General features: G+C 36.8%; 1 protein-coding gene across 1 annotated transcript in view; it reads right to left on the bottom strand.

Annotated features, from left to right (window-relative positions):
• DNAH8 (dynein axonemal heavy chain 8) overlaps positions 1 to 18,955 on the bottom strand; it is a gene marked incomplete at its 3' end in the record, with an annotated part of 110,344 nt that overhangs the window by 77,455 nt on the left and 13,934 nt on the right. The window contains exons 6-18 of the mRNA XM_039347014.1: positions 18,566 to 18,755; positions 16,725 to 16,888; positions 15,415 to 15,591; positions 12,829 to 12,942; positions 12,013 to 12,120; positions 10,449 to 10,550; positions 9,614 to 9,760; positions 8,200 to 8,397; positions 5,440 to 5,516; positions 4,467 to 4,566; positions 2,655 to 2,774; positions 861 to 996; positions 576 to 763 (exon numbers count right to left, since the gene is read on the bottom strand). Coding sequence (XP_039202948.1) covers positions 576 to 763; positions 861 to 996; positions 2,655 to 2,774; positions 4,467 to 4,566; positions 5,440 to 5,516; positions 8,200 to 8,397; positions 9,614 to 9,760; positions 10,449 to 10,550; positions 12,013 to 12,120; positions 12,829 to 12,942; positions 15,415 to 15,591; positions 16,725 to 16,888; positions 18,566 to 18,755 — 1,821 coding nt within the window. The remainder of the gene's footprint in view (positions 1 to 575; positions 764 to 860; positions 997 to 2,654; positions 2,775 to 4,466; positions 4,567 to 5,439; positions 5,517 to 8,199; positions 8,398 to 9,613; positions 9,761 to 10,448; positions 10,551 to 12,012; positions 12,121 to 12,828; positions 12,943 to 15,414; positions 15,592 to 16,724; positions 16,889 to 18,565; positions 18,756 to 18,955) is intronic.

Below are 18,955 nucleotides of genomic sequence, written 5' to 3'. Positions count from 1 at the left end.
TTGAAATTCCAAAATATAGGAATGGATTGCAGTGAATTTAATCAGGATAATAGTATAGGTCTGCTGATATAGATGTATTGCAATGTAAGTGAAATATAAGTCATACATGCAGAAGATGGATTCATACAATATTTATAATGAAGCAATACCTCAGACAGACAGACAGACAAATGAATCTATGGGTTTACTTCACTAGTTTAATGACCTCTTCCCCAGCAATAATCCTGACATCTCTGCCTCTTTTTATTTTATACTTCAAACGTTCTAACGGTCCTGCCCTGAACTCTGTATTCATGTATGAGCATTATTGCTGAGCTATTTTGGCCTTTTTTATAGATGCATATTTCTCAATTAAATGTCAGTTAAATGAGATTGCTTCTCTTTCCTGACAATACACACCTACCCCAGCAAAATGTAATTTGTAATTGAAGTATTACCTTGACCCTTTTTGTCTTTTCTCTTTATTTTCTTCTTGTGGGTTAACATATTCCCAGCATATGTCATAAAATCTCCTTAATGTATACTTTTCATAAAGATAACTGTTATTTGAAAAATCAACACGCTTCTTTACCTACCTCCAAGCATAATTTGTTTGCTTTTACTTCTCCTTCAATTTTGACTATCCTCTTTGCCTGCTCTGGTACTTCTAATCCCATTTTTATCATACATTTTGTTTCTCGAACAATCTCTAAAATCTTGGGATCAAAATTTACCAGTAGCTTTCCAGTTTCAGGGTGACGTACCAATAGTGTAACCTGCAATGCTAAAGTCAAATATTGTAATTAGAGACACTTCCCCAAAGTAATTGGACAGAGTAATGGTATTATTCAATAGAGTTTGCAATGGATTAAATAGCTTACCATACTCTAACTGTGAAATCTCTTTCATCCACGCTGTGTGATAAAGTACCTCAAACTCCACCAATACATAGGAAATTTTATTATATAACCGAACAACTGCTTTTCCTTCCACACTTGCCAAGATGTCTGAGTTTTTCTGTTAAAATAATGATAATAAAAGAACTATATATTTTAAGAGTAGGTGAATAAAATACTTCTACTTTTACTAAAGAGGACATCCAGAATATCCCTCTCTCAAATTTACTTGTAATCCTGCAAGGTTTGCATTTGAAAAATCTTTCAATATTTTACATATGACAGTAATTCACACCATTTGTTCAACAGACAGCATCACAACTTAAATATCTGGTCATAAAATCAAATAAGTACCTAACAGTGAGACACATACACATTTTTAATGGGTAAAAGTGGTTCCTGGAGAAATGTTTAAGGAAACCCGGTAAAATTTATATTGCATGGGTAATCCAATTTGCACTTTAAAAAAATTACACTTGTCCAGGTCTTTTGAGACCTCAGACCCAATATACAGTAAATAGTAAGCTGGTTAATAAGGGACAAATCAAGAACCTGGGTTGCTTTTATCAGTTTAAGGAGAGCTTGTGTCTCCCATTAATTTATCTAGGAAAAAGAGGGTGCACTTCCCGTTGTTGGGTATGCAAAGCAGGGGTGGAATAACCATCTGTTAGAGTTGCTTTAATTTGGATTTGTTCATTGCATAGCAGGTTGGGACTCAGTGGCTTATGAGGCCCCTTTGAAATATATAATTCCATGGGGAATTTATATAATAGAAAATGAGGGCAAAGGATCATCATACAATCATAGAATAAGGAGAGAAAGTTCAAGCTTTTTCTTCTTAGCCAGAATCACAATGAATTAAAAAAAATTCCAAGCTAATATTAAGAGGGGAAAAATTCCATGGTTGTCGATCAGAGCTAATTTTGTAAGACTAATAGCTGCATTGTGAGAGGGCAGCTTTCAGCAAAATTAAAGAATAACAAGAGATGGACACTGCAGGGTCGTTCAAAATTGTTCCTCCCTTCCTTGCTTTGAAACATGTTTTTTAAAAACTGAAGAAAATAGGGAGCTTGTTGGATTAGGGAAGTAAACAAGCTGGTTCATTGGTATTTCTTTATTACATCTGTCAAAGAAGACATGACTATTTAGCAAACAGGAAGTCTGAAAAGAAGCTCTTATTATGGGGCGAAGATATTCTGCAATATTCTGTTGCATAATCAGTGCAATTTATTACCCCACTATAAGAAGAAAAATAATCCAGATCTATGTGAGAATAGCTCTCCTTCCTATCTGAAATGCCTATTTCCTCATGCAATCAATTGTTAATGAGAACTAATTTGGGACAAAAACAACCATCACCATTAATAATGCAGTGTTTCTAACAATGCCCAGCACTGTCCTAAACATCAAATCTGTTGGGCTTGGCTATCTGAAGAGATGCCTGACAAAAGGGAAGCAAAACCATATGCCTAAATCATTTTATTGGAGTTTTCTAGCAACTACAACTTAAAAACCAGGGTTAATATGGTTCTGTCAAAACTGAGTGAAAACTAGGTAACAGAGATATTGTTTTAAAAGCAATTAAGCACTGCCCTCTACAGGCTATTCTAAATCATTTTACTCAAATTCATAGCCAGCCACACTAATATGGGAAGATTGTGAAGATCTGATGAAACAAGATAATAACAAGCAGTATTCTCCTCACTGGACGATGAAATATATTTTGAAAATCATGTGTCAGCCTTGTTGTTTACAAATAGATGGTGATGATAAACTTACATAAAAATAGTTGATTGGCTCACTTATACGCCTGAAGAGTTGTCTCACCCACAGTATCTTTCCTGCTACAGGTGGCATGTTTCGAGCCAGGATAGGATTATCCTTTTGCACCTGATAAAGCTATGATAAAGCAAAGTCAAGTATCAAATGAGAATGTCATTAATAGTTGAGCTACAAGTCACCCCGACATATCTTAATCTGACATATCTGCATAGGAAGGAATGTAATGTACCAGACCAAAGTTCTACAGTTTGATGTGCTACAGACAGAATATTTGCAAGAATTTCCAATTGCATTGGAGAGCACCAGGTTGGAGGAGGTTGGATTAGATCACGTTAGCTATTCCCAACCAATCAGGTATAATTTTCAGAAAGGGGGAAAAAAGGAGAGGAAGTCAAGGTTGCAAGTAAAACATTATATATTAGAGTTAATTTACTTGCTAATAATTATGAGAATGGAAAGTCACCTCCACTCCCTGTTTCCACATTATGGATAGCTTTCAAAGTATATTAACATTCTGTTTGTTTTCCTTTCCAGTTGTTTTTCTGATTAATGTTAATCAACCCAATTGGCATGCCAGCATTTCCAGAGTAGGCAATGTGAAATTAACATCTCTAATATACACAATGTACATTATTGACATTTCAGTGTTTCTCTGCCTGTTCTATTGAATTCACAATTTTAGATCTCATTATTAGAAGTGAAGTCTGTGAAAGCAAATCAGATGATTATTATCCTTTTAATTATTTTTGTCTTTGAATAACTGCACAAATAGCCAAAACATCAACAGGTGGTCCTTGTTTAATGAACACTCGTTCAGTGCCTGTTCAAACATGCAATGGTGCTGAATGAGTGGTAGTTATAATTGGTCTTTGTGCTTACAATCATCACAGCATTCCTAAGATCATGTGACTGCCACTTGCAATTTTCTTTGCCAGCTTCTGACAAACAAAGTCAGTGGGGAAATCAATAGGTAATCAAAAATGGCAACCATATGACATCCTTGTTTAATGACCCATGATTAACTTAACAACGACAACTGGAAATGTCAGAATTTTTTCACTAAGTGGTGCAGTCATCTGACGTACTTTATGATTGCTTAGCAACAGAAATTCCAATCTCAATGCCATTGTTAAGTGAGGACTACTGTATAGTGCAGTGTTGGCGAACCTATAGCACGCGTGCCAGAGGCGGCACTCAGAGTCCTCTCTGTGGACTCCTGTGCCGTTGCTCCAGCCCCGCCTCTCCCATGCCCCCCTCACCAGCAGCCCCCCGGAGGAGTCACCCCCGAGCACAGCCCATGCAGAGTAGCATAGCCAAAGACATGGCAGTTGGGCAGCGGGAACAACACTCCGCTGTCATGCCCCATTGCGCACAGCTGATGCTACAAGGCACGGGCGGAGGGAGGGCTGCCATGGCGCTGTTGGGCCACTTGGGTGATCTGCGGCAGGCCATGGAGGCGGTGGGTGGCCCTGTGGGCAGGCGGGGGGTGGAGTGGGGGCGGTGCAGGGCCGGGTTTTGGGCACTCGGTCTCTAAAAGGTTCGCCATCACTGGTTTAGTGCCTTTTTAAAAGATATGTACAATGTAGTTTACAATTTTAAAAGCAAGTCTACCATTTGATTGTACATAGACTGTTCATATTTAATAAAGTTAAAAACATTATATGTATAACAATATCACATGACTTATTAAAATTTGTCTGTATGGGGTAAAAGTAAGTTCCACAAAATTATCACTTAAAACTGATTCTTTCAACAAGTAAACCTGATCAAATGGACAGATTCTGTTCAATATAAACACATATTAAATACCTTCTTAGTTGCTTCAAGTTCGGCAACATAGTGCTGAAGAATACGCCCAACTGTATATGCAATTTCATTCTGAAGACATGGCATGTTCAATTTCTGAAATCTATAGTGTTCATATTCAAATACAGAAATGTATGGAATATGATACTGTTAATATAATCAAACTGAAATAAAGGTTTCTTATTTCAAATGGTACAATGTAGGCTATAAAAATACTAAAAACTATGCTTCCAGAAGATCAATTGTATTAATATGTTGTAGTAAAACCCTCAAAGGCCCCATCACATTACATTGATAAAGACAGTTGTTACAGCATCCATTTTTATAATAGTTTCATAAGGGGCATTTAATAAAGATTGTTCTTTTCAAAGGAAACTGTCGGTTTGTTAGCTAAGCTAATCATAATTATGGAGGACTATCAGATATGAACTATAAGCATCTAGACCAGGGGTGTCAAAGTGCCAGCCCGTGGGTTGGACACGTCATCCGGAAGCCGTGCCCACCGTGAGTTTGACATTCTGATCTAGACAACCTTTAAAGACAAAGAGAGTTTTGTGTAATTATTTCAATTTTTGCAGCTAATGTATGGTACCTCTTCCGTGTTCTTTAAACATACACATAGCAGTTGTGGTGGCAGTTCAAAAAGTATCAGAGGGTTAGGAAAACAGAACAAATGAAAGAAAAGAAGCCGAAGAACATTAAAGACCAAAGAATACCTGATCAAAAAACAAACCTAAGTTTTGTTTTTGACTTAGTGTTTTTCTACTGCATATAATTATCTAACTTGCTTTAGCTGGAGGGATATAGTCTGTTATGCTATCCATCTACAAAGAAAATGGAAAACAGAATAACAGGTGGCTGCCTTTCCTAGATCAACTGTAAAAAGAGACAGCACCTGCCTTTTATCTTTCAAATGAACATAAACTTAACTCTTGTCCCAAGTGAAATACTTGTTAATTTAGAATATTTGCTGTACCTCTGAAGCAACTGGAGAGCATGTTGTGAAGATAAGATTTTTACGAAACAAGCACCCATAAATGTCTGTATTTGGACCTAACAGAAAAGAAAACAAAATTGAATATTAGTAATTCAGAAATGAACATTCCTTCCAAGAGAGGAATACAAACACAGAATAAGAATAGACTATTTTTCTGCACTTAGAGTCATAGTTTGAGGAGAGAACAACTTGAGGTAAATAGAGGTGGTAAGAATTTCCATTTCTAGGCCATACTACCTATCTTTAAGAAACTTCACCTGCCTAAAAACCTCCGCCCAGTCTTTCACCTTCCTTTTTAGGGAAGGTGGTGGAAAAAGTGATTGTGTTGCAGCTCTAGAAGGTCCTGGATGAAATGGATTATCTGGAGCACTTTCAGTCAGCTTTTAGGCTGGCTATGGGACAGAAAGAGCATTGGTTGCACCTGTCAATCTCTGTCGAGAGCAGGATGGAGGTAGTGGCTTTCAATACCAACAACCATGGTATCTTTTTTGGGTCAACTGGGGGCTTTGGACTGGGCAGCATAATCTTGCACTAGTTTGGTTCCTTTCTCCAAGGCCAGTCTCTGTTGGTATTGATAGACTATGAGAGGTCCAGCCTATGGCTGCTCTTCTATGGGGTACTGCAGGCTTCATATTCTCTTTGTTTCTTTTTAACATCTACACTGGGTAAAAACATCTGTCACCATGGGCCAAGCTATCATCAATATGCCAATGTTACTCAACTCTATATCTGCATCCCAGATGATAAAAGTGATGCCATGACTGCCCTTTGTGGTGCCTGGAAGCTGTAAGGGTCTGTTTGCGGGATAGTTGAATCCTGGCTATGGATGTGTGGTACCTCGGGTTTCAGAGGTTTATCATCTTTAATGGGTGGAGTTACACTACCCCAGACAGACTGGTATGCAACTTGTGGGTTCTCCTAGACTCACAACTCCTGATCAAAGAGCAGGTAGCAACTGTGGCTAGAAGACCTTTGCAAAACTTTGTGTTGTGCACCAGTTGCACCATTTTTTGGATCATAAGGCTCAGTCACTGATGCTCTGGTCACCTCTCATTTGGATTACTTAAATGTGCTCTTCGTGGGGCTATCTTAGAAGTGTTTGAAAGTTACAATTGGTTCAGAATGCAGTGTTAAATAAGCTGCATTGATTGCTGATCTGCTTCTGGGGCCAATTCAATATGTTGCTTATTACTATTAAAGCCTTTTATGGTATGGGTCCAAGTTATCTGGGGAATCATCTTGCTAATTGTGAGCCAGCCACAGTTATGAAATGGGTAGCCATATAGATGTATAAAGTAAAATAAAATATATTTATTCACTTAGCAAAAATACTTTAAGCCTTATTGAAAAGCCCACATAGACAGCTTGTCAAATCTTGGAGTTTTATCTTTAATTGCATTTTATATGTTTCTCTTCATTAAGCTTTAATTTCTCTGAGAAACAGTTTAGTTTGAATTGGCCCACCCCACTCACTCTAGTAGAAGGGATCTGGGAATCATACAAAAAGAAACTAAATATACAACTAGCAACACTTTAATGGCTTTTTACAAAGTTGGAATACTGTCTACTCATCACCAATCTTCAAATTGTTGAAGATTGGAAAAGTTGCAGAAGATACTGCAGCAAAACAGTATGCTGTAACTTATGGAAGAATTTCCCACTCACTGGGTGGGAATACACAGGATGGACAACCTTATATCAGACACATTCCTATAGTCATTGCTGATAGGGTCTGCTCAAGAAACAGCTGGGACTGAACATATACCGTGAATGTCCTATGGCAAGATGGAGAACCTCTGAGAAGTGATAGGGGCTTGTATGGGGCTTGAAAGAAGAAATAAGTGAGATAGAAAGACATATACAGTAACACACAGTAAAATATCAACACCATAAAAATTAAGCCATAACATATATGTATGCTCTTGTCAATATTTGATTATTAAGAGAAGCACATTATGCTGGATATGATGCCAAGCAGGAAATTTATCCATGTTACATGAGTATCTGAGAAAACACCAGGTCTATGCTGCAGTATGTATTGATTCTGAAATAGAAGCTACTATCCAAGAAACCTGATGGCCAGGTCACTCTTCACAGAAATTCTTTAGAGGTGCCAACTGTCACTTTTCCTAGATGGGGAAGCCCTTCTCATAACCACCGAAATGTTATCAATCTCCTGTTTGGATACTATAATATAGTCTACATATCCTTTTTTTCTAGGAGAATGTAACAGACAACACTATCACAAACTAGAATTATGATCTTTCATAATTTGTACTTTCATTTTATCTGGATTCAGTTTATTTTTCTTTATTCCAATTGTCCTTAAGAAAACATTCAAGGGATTCATGCCATTGCTTGATGATGTTGGCATGGAGAAATGGACATGAGAGTCGTCAGCATATTGTTAATATTTTGCTACCAAATTCTTGACTATCTGTCCCAATGGCTTTGTATATATTGAAAAGTATCAGAGGCAACGTAATGGAATCTGGAAGGACCACATAGCCTAGCTTCTTGTTGTGCAGCAGTAGTCCCCAGAAAATGCCATCTAGAGGTAGGAATGGAATCACTGCTAAGCAGGGCTCCCAAATCCAGTTCCATTAGCATTACCTCCGCTCCATTTCTCTTCAAGTACAGATCATCAGGCTAACTAAGGAAACTGCAACTTCACAACCTGTCTTAATCTGAATTAATAGCATTTTTCATATTTTAGTCAAATTGAAACACGTGACCTACCTCTAAATTTTCAATTTTTGTCATGAAATCTGCAAAGTCTACATCAAATTCTGTTTTTCGTGGGTCAAGGATATCACATTTCTTCTTTTGAACACTTTGGTAGATATTTTTGAATTTAATTGCCATAATATCAATTCCTTCAATGGTAGACATATTCAGTGCAGAAAAAGTCTGAACAATTGTTATCATCTCTGTTATCTAAAATCAGAAAAGTTGTTTTTTCATGTATTAACTATGATTTCTTTTAATATTATATTTTTCTTAAACAAAAAATATTGCACCAACTATCAAATATCAGACAAAAAACTCACTCATTACTGGACTGTTAATATTGTACATCTAACATGACTATATTTTAAAATATTTTTTCTGTGAAAAAAAATCTTCAACTTTCTTTTTCATTTACAGCAAATATAAAGCTGAACCGATTTAAGTAATCTATGATTGACACCTATTGTCATATTTTATCAAGACTTCTTATCTTTATTCTTAACCTGTTTTGTATGGTCACCCATTGCATCTAAGCAACTCTGGACAGCTCATAACAGGTTGACAGGTTTGTTTGGTACCCAACTTATAACATTCACTGAATTTAGTCAAATTTTAAAAACCAAATGCTACAAATATATTCTGTGCTCCTTGAGACAAAGGAGACCTTCTCAAGTGTCCAGAAGTAAGCAAGGGTTTAATGAAGTTTATTCAGTCTCACATTTTGCTTTATTGTCTGCCTAATGGTTTCTTAAGTAAAGAGTCATGTGTGAAAAGGCTTGTTTTTGATAGTGGCACTGATGGGACAAGTTATTTCTTTTTTTGGCCTTATTAACTCCTTATCTTTCTTCTTAACAGTTTTCATTTTCTTAATCAATCCTTATTAAAACTTTCTCATTCTTTTCCTGAAATCCTTCCGTTTCCATTCTAAGTCATTTATTCACATGTTGGATTACTAAATTGCAACTCTGACTTTATTTCAGGCTGAGTTGAATTGAGCTATATCCCGAATCACCACCTAGGCCCGAAGCAAATCTGACTGTTGATGTCTATCTCTAGTATTTGTCTGTATTACTGTCAGTTGTTGCACTAAGCCAGAGGTGTCAAACTCGCCGCATCATGTGGTGTGTTGTGATGTATTGTGACTTTTTTTGCATTGCCAGAGCTGAGGTGGGCGTGGCTTCCGCATGATGCAATTGGCCCGTGGACTGGCAATTTAACACCCCTGCACTAAGCCCCGGCTTGAAATAAACCAGGATGCTATTACATTGCTTTCTGCTGTAGCATACCAAAGAAGCTCCATATTTAAAAGGCATTATTTTTCAGTCATTAAACTTTATATCAGTCTGAAATGTTACATCTGAAACCACAATGAGAATTAGAGACAAGTTAGGCAAAAGACTGAGGTTTTCTAAAGAGTACTTACTTTTTCTAGCCTTTTACAGAAAGCTTCAAATTTGCCAAAAATGTACATCTCAGATACTTCAAATGTCTTCTCCCCTGAAGTTTCCAAAATTTGTTTTCTTGTTTTATGAAAACTTTTCTGATATTCTTTAAACAAAAAAATACAGTCCTAAAATGTAAAAAAAAAAAATATGTGGCAATTACTATCAGAGTGTAATTACTTAGATTACTTAGAGGCATAAGCCTTACGATTAGAGTGGATATAAATTCAATAAATCTAATGCATACATTTATAGAACTTTTACAAAGAACTTTTCCAATTAGAACTTGATTTTAGATCTGTATCTTCATAATTAATATTTTATATGGTTTAATGCTGTTAACTGAAATATGAAGAAATCTAAATCTATTTTAGATCATAGGAGCAAGCAGAAGCTTTTGAAGGTAATTTTTTTCTTAGCCTACAAAATAAGGTTCCTATACTTATTGCTAATAATTTCTTGCTAATTAAGGGAAAATATTGACAAGATGCACACTATTTTCTAATAATTCAAAATTGATTTCTTTTACTTTCCAAGCATAAAGACTATGCAGTGCAATGCTGGGGTAAATCTCCAGAGGCCTAATTAAGCAGAAAACTCCACATTGGAATTGTTTTTTAATAAACAATCGGGTAAATTATGACTTTGTATGAATTTTGCTAATAACACTAATGAGAGTTCATGATAATAAGTTAGTTAACATGAAAACCAAAATCTTGTTTTGTAGCGGGTATACATCATAACAATCCCATTATAGGGATTCAGTAGGGAGCAGAAACAATACCATAGAAAATATATAAGGCATTACAAACATACCTTAATTTTCTGAATTACTGTTGGAGTATCCTGCTCCCATACACGGCTATATCCTCCATCAGTGATATATGCTTTACATGCTGTGACCATCTGATTTGTAACCTATTGTATATTTAAAAAAGAAAAAAAACATACATCGTCTTTTACATCAAAGTTTAGCATTTTGCACATTTCCACAACCTTGTATACCACTAGTTATTTAGATATGGTCTCCCATTAACAGTAAAAAATGAACGCCTGAAGTTTCACAGCAACTGCTCATCTAATGACAAACCAAAAGGACTCTAATTGTCAGTATGTACAGGGTGAGGGGGGGACAATTCAGAATTTAAAAGATACTATTCCTACAAGTGTCTTGGTATTGTATGCCTTTTCTGCCTTTTTTTTTCTTTTCTTTTAAGATACTATAATGAAAATAAGCTTGCATCAGGCTACAGTCTCAGACAGTTCTTAAACCATTGTGTAATGCCTGAGATTATCACAAAAACTGGATAATTTACAGTAAAATCACATCTTTAAAAATCATTATTTTATGACATGAAATGTAAAGAAAAGAGGGTGCTTGAAAGGTTTAAAAGTCATACTTGTAGACTTACATCTGAACTAAATTCCATCTTTGATGACACAATAAACAAAGATGCATGTTCTGCACTGTGACACCACCTCTTCCTTGCATTTAGTTGTTCCACAACAAAATATACTCTGTGTATACACATGTGAAATTAGGGATCTCCAACCATTTGGGGCTGCTGATTATATCTGTAGTTTTGAGAAACAGCTGAATGCTGAAGGCCAAATATGGCTGTTAGGCTAGTGCCTCAGTATGCATATTTTCCAATGAGACAAACCGAGACAAGAGGATCATTTTATTCAGTTTATTTTATTCTGATAAAAAGGATTCCTCTCATGCAGTGAGGGAATCCAAATCCTTAGCTTACATTCCATTTTATAGCTAACACATCAAAGAAAATGTAAGAGGAAAGTTGATTGGACAAGATCAAAGTAACCACCCTTTTGCACAGGAAATCAGTTACATGTAGTCAAACATGTTACATGTATGTCCATTTAAATGAGGTGTGACATCAGAAGGGTGAAAAATTTAAGATGTTAATGAGGAAAAAGGTTTTTTGGTGTTCATGAAGAGGCAAACCAGATACCAATTAGCACTAACAAACTTTCTCTTATCAGAAGATTTTTGCCAGCCACCCCTTCTATAGTTTAGCTTTCCAGTTTAAGAATGTTAGAAGCTATTGATCAATTCATATAGCAATAGTGTCAACTCTACAATGAACCTGGCTGCAGCCATTTTGCCTGTTCTAGGTTGCCACAAAAATGGGAAGGGGTGCGGAGGATTTCTACTAATTTTAAACATTTTACTGTCCCATGGGAACCAAGGTCATTTCTGTCAGTTAGATGGGGGCATGAGCATTTGGTTAGAAAGCCCGCTTAGCAGCAGATGTAAAACATTGAAATATACTTTATACATCAGAAAACAATAGTCAACACTGAGGCTTGCACATTTATGTACAGAGCACTCTTCAGTTCACTAATTAAAAGCACTTACTTTGATAAAGAGAGATGTCATTTTTTCAGAAGTATTATAATATCTGGAAACACTATGAATCATTCTTATAGCATTAATCAAATTCTGTATTCCGTGGGCCATGGAAACCTAAGAGAAATGTTTTATAAAATTCAGAGTGAAAAATGGCATACTTTAAACTACCAGGTGGGACTGACAATGGGTGCAAGAGGGATATGGCTGTTTTCAAAACAAATCTAAATTCCTAATGCCTAAAATGAGTGAAGAGTTTATTCGTTGCACTTAAAAGGCAAATTTCTGAGTGCAGTTCCTCCCGCCATTTTCTTTGCACCCAACAAACAGTTTTTTTTAAAAAAGTAATTCTTCATTTTGGAATCACTCTTCTATTCCAAGAATGATTAAGGCAATTTACAATAGACCCATAAAAATAATAAAACATAACTTATTAACAAGAAACATAAATTATTATCTATCAAATATCTTCTGTTGTATTTCATATGAATGCATTCCAGGTTCTCCTTTCAGTCTGGATTATATTTTGGATTATTTCTTTCTAATCTTAGATTCCTATCTACAGCCCAGTCTTGATAATTATTTTAAATCTACATCACTACCAGAAAGATGTAAGTCATTGATTGATAATAATTGTCTGTAAAAGTCAGGTATTTTAGGACACAAGAATACCACTGCAGCATATATAGAATATAATTAGATTTAGAATCTTCTGCTTATGATATACATTTTAAAGCTATTTATTTTACAGCATATACTTTAATAGAAAACTTAAGTACACAATATACACAAAATTGTATGCAGACGTCTTCAAAATTTACTCACTAAATCATAATTATAGAGTGGCTGACAAACTTTTTCAAGTGTGTATAAATATCTAACATTATCCTTGGATTCATTGGCTGTATCTGTAATTCTGGCATCCAGTTCTCGCCACAGCTAGAGTAAAAACAAAATGTTGAACTTTTAAAACACTGAAATAAAATGTGCAGAATTCATGTAGTAGAAATATTAATTCTAGCTATACTTGGAATAAATAAATACATGAATAAATAAATACAGATTCAAATTCTTGATAGCTACCTTTTATTAATAAATTATTTAAAGAAAAATGGTTTTACCACCAGTAACTGCACTCACTGTGAGACTAGGGGTTATACTGTATATGCAGCAAGACTATATTGTTTACTTATTAAATAAATTTATATTGCTTCCCATCTACCAGAAAGGACAGAGAGCGGTATGAAAACTTTTAAAACAATAAACAAGGGTGAAGCCCCACAAAACTTACATCTTCCATCAGTCACCCCAGGTCAGTTCTATACACATACTGACACTAGTACCTTGGGAAAACGTTTTAATATTTTTCCTGAAGGCCACCAGGGTCAGGACTATCTATTTCAGGGATGAGGCATTAGGTAAGTGCCATGACAGACTTGCTGACTTGCAAGTTATTCTGAGTGCTAAGGCAGAATAACAATATATTAGGACATTGCCATGCGCCACTAATACACTTGTGTAGATTAAAGAGGAACACTCTCATGCTGGGGAAGTGGTATTACAATGCACTCATGTAGTACTATGCAGCTAATTCAAGGATTGTAGAAATGGAATAAAAAAAATGGAAGGGCATCTGCTTACAATGTTGTCTGCTGAGAGCAGTGGCAACCCATTGGCTGTCTCTCCAAACCTCTAGGCTCTAAAAGCTGTTTTAATTCAGCCATCAAAACGTGGACTTGGGATTTCCCAAAAAACATTAATATCCATGTCTGAGTAAAATTGCTGTAAATTAGCCTCAATTTTCTGCATGTTAAATTAGAATAAATCAATTGCTCCATATAATGACAGTAATATCAAACAGTCAACCAAATAATATTGCTGTCAAATGCAGTTCTAGCACTTAAGAGAAATAGCTGTGTTACATCTAAGCACCAGTGCACACTTACAGACCACAAGGCAATAAATGTAATCTCAACTTTTGAAGAGTCAAGGCTTTGTGCCAAATACTACCTCCATTTAACTCTCCCTCCTCCACATTTCCAAGCAGACAGATTAAGTAGATTTATTATGGAGAATTAGAAGCTATTCAACTAGCAGCCACTCAGTCTTGTGCTCTATGTATTTGAGGGCCCAGCTTTGGACCTCTTCCTCCCATATTTTCTTTATTTAGCCTTGAAAGTACTGCCCTCTGTCCTTAAGTTACAAAATAACTTTGACGTAAGAATCATATTTCATCCTCACCTGCTTGGCTCTTACATTTGAATCAGGGGTGTCAAACTGTCGGCCTGTGGGCCGGATGTGTCATGCCAAAACTGCGCCCACCCCATTGCCGGCAATGGGAAAAAAAGTCACAATACATTGCGACACGTCACGTGAGATTGCGAGTTTGACACCCCTGAACTGGATCATAATTTCTATGTCATACCATTGGATTGATGTAAGCATTTTAATTGATTAAATTAAAGCAAAGACATATTTACTTTCTCTTAAACGTATGCTTAGAGAATATCTCAATTCTAATATGTACACGTTAGCAGTTAGAGCTATACCAGGCAGATATAGCATTTTAGTTCTGAATTAATTAAACTAAATGGAAAAAGTGTAATTCTCCAAACATGTGATAACGTGTTTATGAAATTAAAGAGGTACAAGCTTAACATCTGATGATTGCATGTAATTTTCCTGGCAGAAATATGAATGTGTTTTTTAATTGTGAGTTTGTTCTTTTTACTTCCCAAGGTAGCCTAGTGTGACTTTCTAGTAGCCTCTCATCCAAGTTCAAGGCAGATCCAACTTGTTTTAACTTGTTGAGATCAGCCAAGGTTAGTTAGATATTGCCTTTTGCCACAGATTTTCATGGAGTTTATATTATCTTAAAAAAGGAATGGGGATATATTAAAACAGACCGTATAAATCAGTGATGGTGAACCTTTTAGAGACTGAATGCCCCAAAACTGGCCCTGCCCCCATTCTACCCCTTGCCCTGCCCCTGCTCTGCCCCCACCCCATCCCGCGTGCACGCCTGCCCGCAGGGTCACTCATCGCCTCCAGGACCCGCCGCAGATTGCCCAGACAGCCCAGCAGCGCCATGGTGGCCACGCCCTCTGCCTGCGCCCCGCAACATCAACTGTGCGCGATGGGGCATGAGAGCAGAGTCTTGTCTACGCTACCTGGCTGTCATGTCCTTGGCTGTGCTGCTTTGCGTGGGCCACGCTCAGGGGCGACTCTCCTCCAGGGGGGCTGCTGGTGAGGAAGGGGCCACAAGGGAGGCGAGGCTGGGGCAACAGCACGTGTGCCCACAGATAGGGCTCCGAGTGCCACTTCTGGCACGCGTACCATAAGTTCGCCACCACTGGTATAAATCATTAAAACCTCATTTTTAAAAATAACAACCCAACAACTAAGAATTACCTTTACAATTTTGGAACGTGAAACGTTGAGAACATTTATGACAGATTTGCAAGGTTGTCCTTTAATCTGCTCAATAATAAAATTAAATTTGGCAGACATTCGTTTCCAGTGCTCTAATTCGGTAAGTGGACCTGAGTCATCAGCTTCCTTTCTCATCTGTTCACTCTCAATCAAAACCTGTCAATGTTAAATTTGTACAATATAGTTATCATGTCAGTGTTGCTATGTCACATTCAGGACTGTCACGTGACATTTTGTTTCATTCTTCCAATGGGGTCTGCAGGTCCTCCCTGCTTTCCTCAGAAGAATGAGGGCTGGCATACAATACCATCCTCCAAGCTGCATTCCTTTCGGCCAATGCACAATGTTGCATTGCATGTAGACAAGGGGCAGGGCTTGCTTTGTCTTTGCTGTTTGCATCACCCTGATCTCTTTGCCTCCAGCACAGAAACAACTGCCTTCATCTTGCAACTTAAGCTGCAGAGTGCAAAAGTGTTTTGGAAATCTTACAATTGCTTCTGTTCCTTGCTAATCACCACAACCACTAACTTCATCGTCATCATGACCATTATCTTCATCAGAGATAATAGTTTGCTATCTTTTAAGATATCCAAAATTAGCTCCTCATTCGTTGCTATCTTCGATTAATACTTAACTATCGGCTGTAATAATATTTGATTTGCTGAAATATATCTGCATATCATTTAGGCTATTGACCTTTATCACAGTTCCAAGAGCAAATGTGGCACCGAACTGTTTTGATCTGAAACAATAGCTTATCCTGATCAAAGGGAACCTTCCTAAACCTTCAAAATAAAATCGCAACACAAGCAAATGCCTGGTTAGTCTAGAAAAGATTTTGCTTTAAAATGCATGTTTGGAATGTTGTCATAAACCAGTTTTGCCTACTTGGAACTGTCAAGGCGTGCCCGTATTTTATAATGTGATTGGCCAGCACAGTAGGAACAGTTCTATGCTGAAAAAGATCAATCAATCAGGATAGAGCTGGAAAGGATCTTGGAGGTCTTCTAGTCCAACCCCCTGCTCAAGCAGGAGACCCTATACCATTTCAGACAAGTGGTTGTCCTGTCTCTTCTTAAAAACCTCCAGTGATAAAGCACCCACAGCTTCTGGAGGCAAGCTGTTCCACTGGTTAATTGTCCTCACTGTTGGGAAGTTTCTCCTTAATTCCTGGTTACTTCTCTTCTTTATTAGTTTCCATCTATGATGCCTCAGAAATGCCCTCTTCATGGCTCTTTTTTTCTAACTATGCTTCCCTCTGCTTAGCTAAAGTACCAGAAGATGCTTACTTGCTCAATTTGCTTGTACCATATCATAAGTGCATCCTCCAATTGATGTATAATATCAGGATTGGCAGCTGCTGCTGTCACTTCCTCAAAAGACTGGAATTTGGAAAAGTCAATGTTATCTATTTTTTTCAGTTGAACAGTTCCCTGGATGCTCACTCTAGCACCTATGTATAATGAAAAAGAACAGTTTCTCTGATTCTACCATTTGTATACTGTGCTGTTTCATTACAATAGTTTGCATTCTAGGGAAAACCATGTAAGATATCCTTTCTCAACTCTTTGCACATTCTTAAATGGTGCTGCACCTGGCAAATATTATCAATGAAAAGATGAAAAAAAAAGAATCCTACTTCAAAGATACAAAAGTATATAGATCATAGCTTGCCAGAATCTAGGAAGCTAATTTGGGTACTAAGAGTCTGGTTTCACAAGGTTGTAAGTAGAAGATGCCAGAAGCAGAAGAAATGGGATCCTCAGAATAGCCTGAAAGATAGTGTTACAGATCACAGAAGACATAAAGTGACTTCTTGAGAGGTGTTGTGGAGTCAGTAAGAAAATCAGAATTGGAGATCTCCAAGGCAGTGGGGGAAGCTGTATCAAAAGCAAAAATGAGGCTCAGGTGTTAAGAAAGTACAAAAAGTTATGGAGCTGGGTATGCAACTGTCAGGCTCAGCTATAACAACACACACAAATGCTCTGAGTGAAAGGAAAGAAACAGAAAGGTCTTAACCTGGATGCATGGCTAGGAAAAAGAGAAAAAGGAAATGGGTGAGTTCAGTAAGAGACAGCCTCAAGAAGTAAAGGGAGGCAGAAGAAAGACTGAAAAAGCAAAAAGGAGAAAGCATAAAGTATGAAAGCTTTGGTGCAACACACACATTTAAGTACTTAGCATATTAAGCACTTAATATATTATTATATAAGTACTTAACAGCTTTGCCTAAAATCTAAGAAAATGAATAATCATATAGTTGTCAGAGAAAATCCAGAGGAGGCGCTCACTGGAGAAGTTTTAACAATGCATTTGTCTTATTAAGCAGATTGCCATAGGAATGTGATATACAGGAATGATTTCTTTAGGACTGACAATGAAAGTACATGTAATGCAAATGTGAACTGCTTTAGATCAGGCATGTCAAACTGCCGACCCGTGGGCCAGATGCGTCACGCTGAAAATGTCCTGATACGTCGCATGACATCATGTGACGTCGCAAGTTTGACATGTCTGCTTTAGATTATTTCTCTGCAATCTTTAGGAATGGCAATCTTTGGAGTAAGACTCATCTCTTGATTAAGTGCACAAAATCAAGTATAGTATTTGATTTGTGGAAGTTATCCTCACTTGTAATTTTCCCCTGAATTAAAATACTCTGACAATTCATTGCTTTCCCTTTGTCATATGATATTGGCTCACTCCAGTTCATTATTTCAGTCAGTCTTATGATGACTTTTCATGTACTATAAAACAATCAACTTTTCATATTTGACACTAGAGAGCTATGTTATGTAAACTTTACAGTATTATGTTCTTCCCAACCCTTCTTGGGGGAATACGTTTAATATGATCAGACAAAGTTTTAATGATCTTTACTGGATTCCCAGAAAGATGCCTGTATTTTAAGAGGGACAGAAATAAATATGCTATTGATTAGCCAATCAAGTCTTCAAATTCTTCTTTTCTATCCACATCAGCAGTTCTTTTGGCTAGTCAGGACAGGAATAAGAATCAGGATATAATATGTCGCAACCAGATATTAGACAATACATCAAGTTATCAATTATTTTAAAAAGTAAAATGGAAGGCTCAGCTTATTTGCCCATTTGTTTGATCTATTTGATCTTACCATCCAAAAATGCCAAATATCTGTTCAATGTTTCGATGAAACTTTGTTTTTCAAGTTCTCCCTGCTTGGTCTGATTTAAAGCACCCCAATTGCTTGTGGCAAGAACAGCAGGCAGAAAAACTGTTGCCAAGATATTCTTGATGCCAAGCAAAAGACCTTCATTTCCATCCAATGATGAATAGTATATGTCCTAAACAGGGAAGATTAAAATATTATGGTTATTAGATGTGGAAAGAATCAAAAAGTTATTATGCAACAATATTTGGCATTTTACAATACATATAATAACTCTCTCATTAAAGAAAGTTTTATGTTGCAATGAGAAGAATTTTTTCTCCTTGTATTTCATACTGCCTGAGTTATGAAGAATCTTACAGTTGCTCTGTTCAC

This window comes from Crotalus tigris, unplaced genomic scaffold (assembly GCF_016545835.1).
Source record: "Crotalus tigris isolate CLP2741 ecotype Arizona unplaced genomic scaffold, ASM1654583v1 scf7180000018048.2368360, whole genome shotgun sequence".
Classification (NCBI taxonomy): Eukaryota; Metazoa; Chordata; class Lepidosauria; order Squamata; family Viperidae; genus Crotalus; species Crotalus tigris.
Note: the sequence above shows the minus strand (reverse complement) of the source record. Positions and strands in the feature narration are given on the sequence as shown.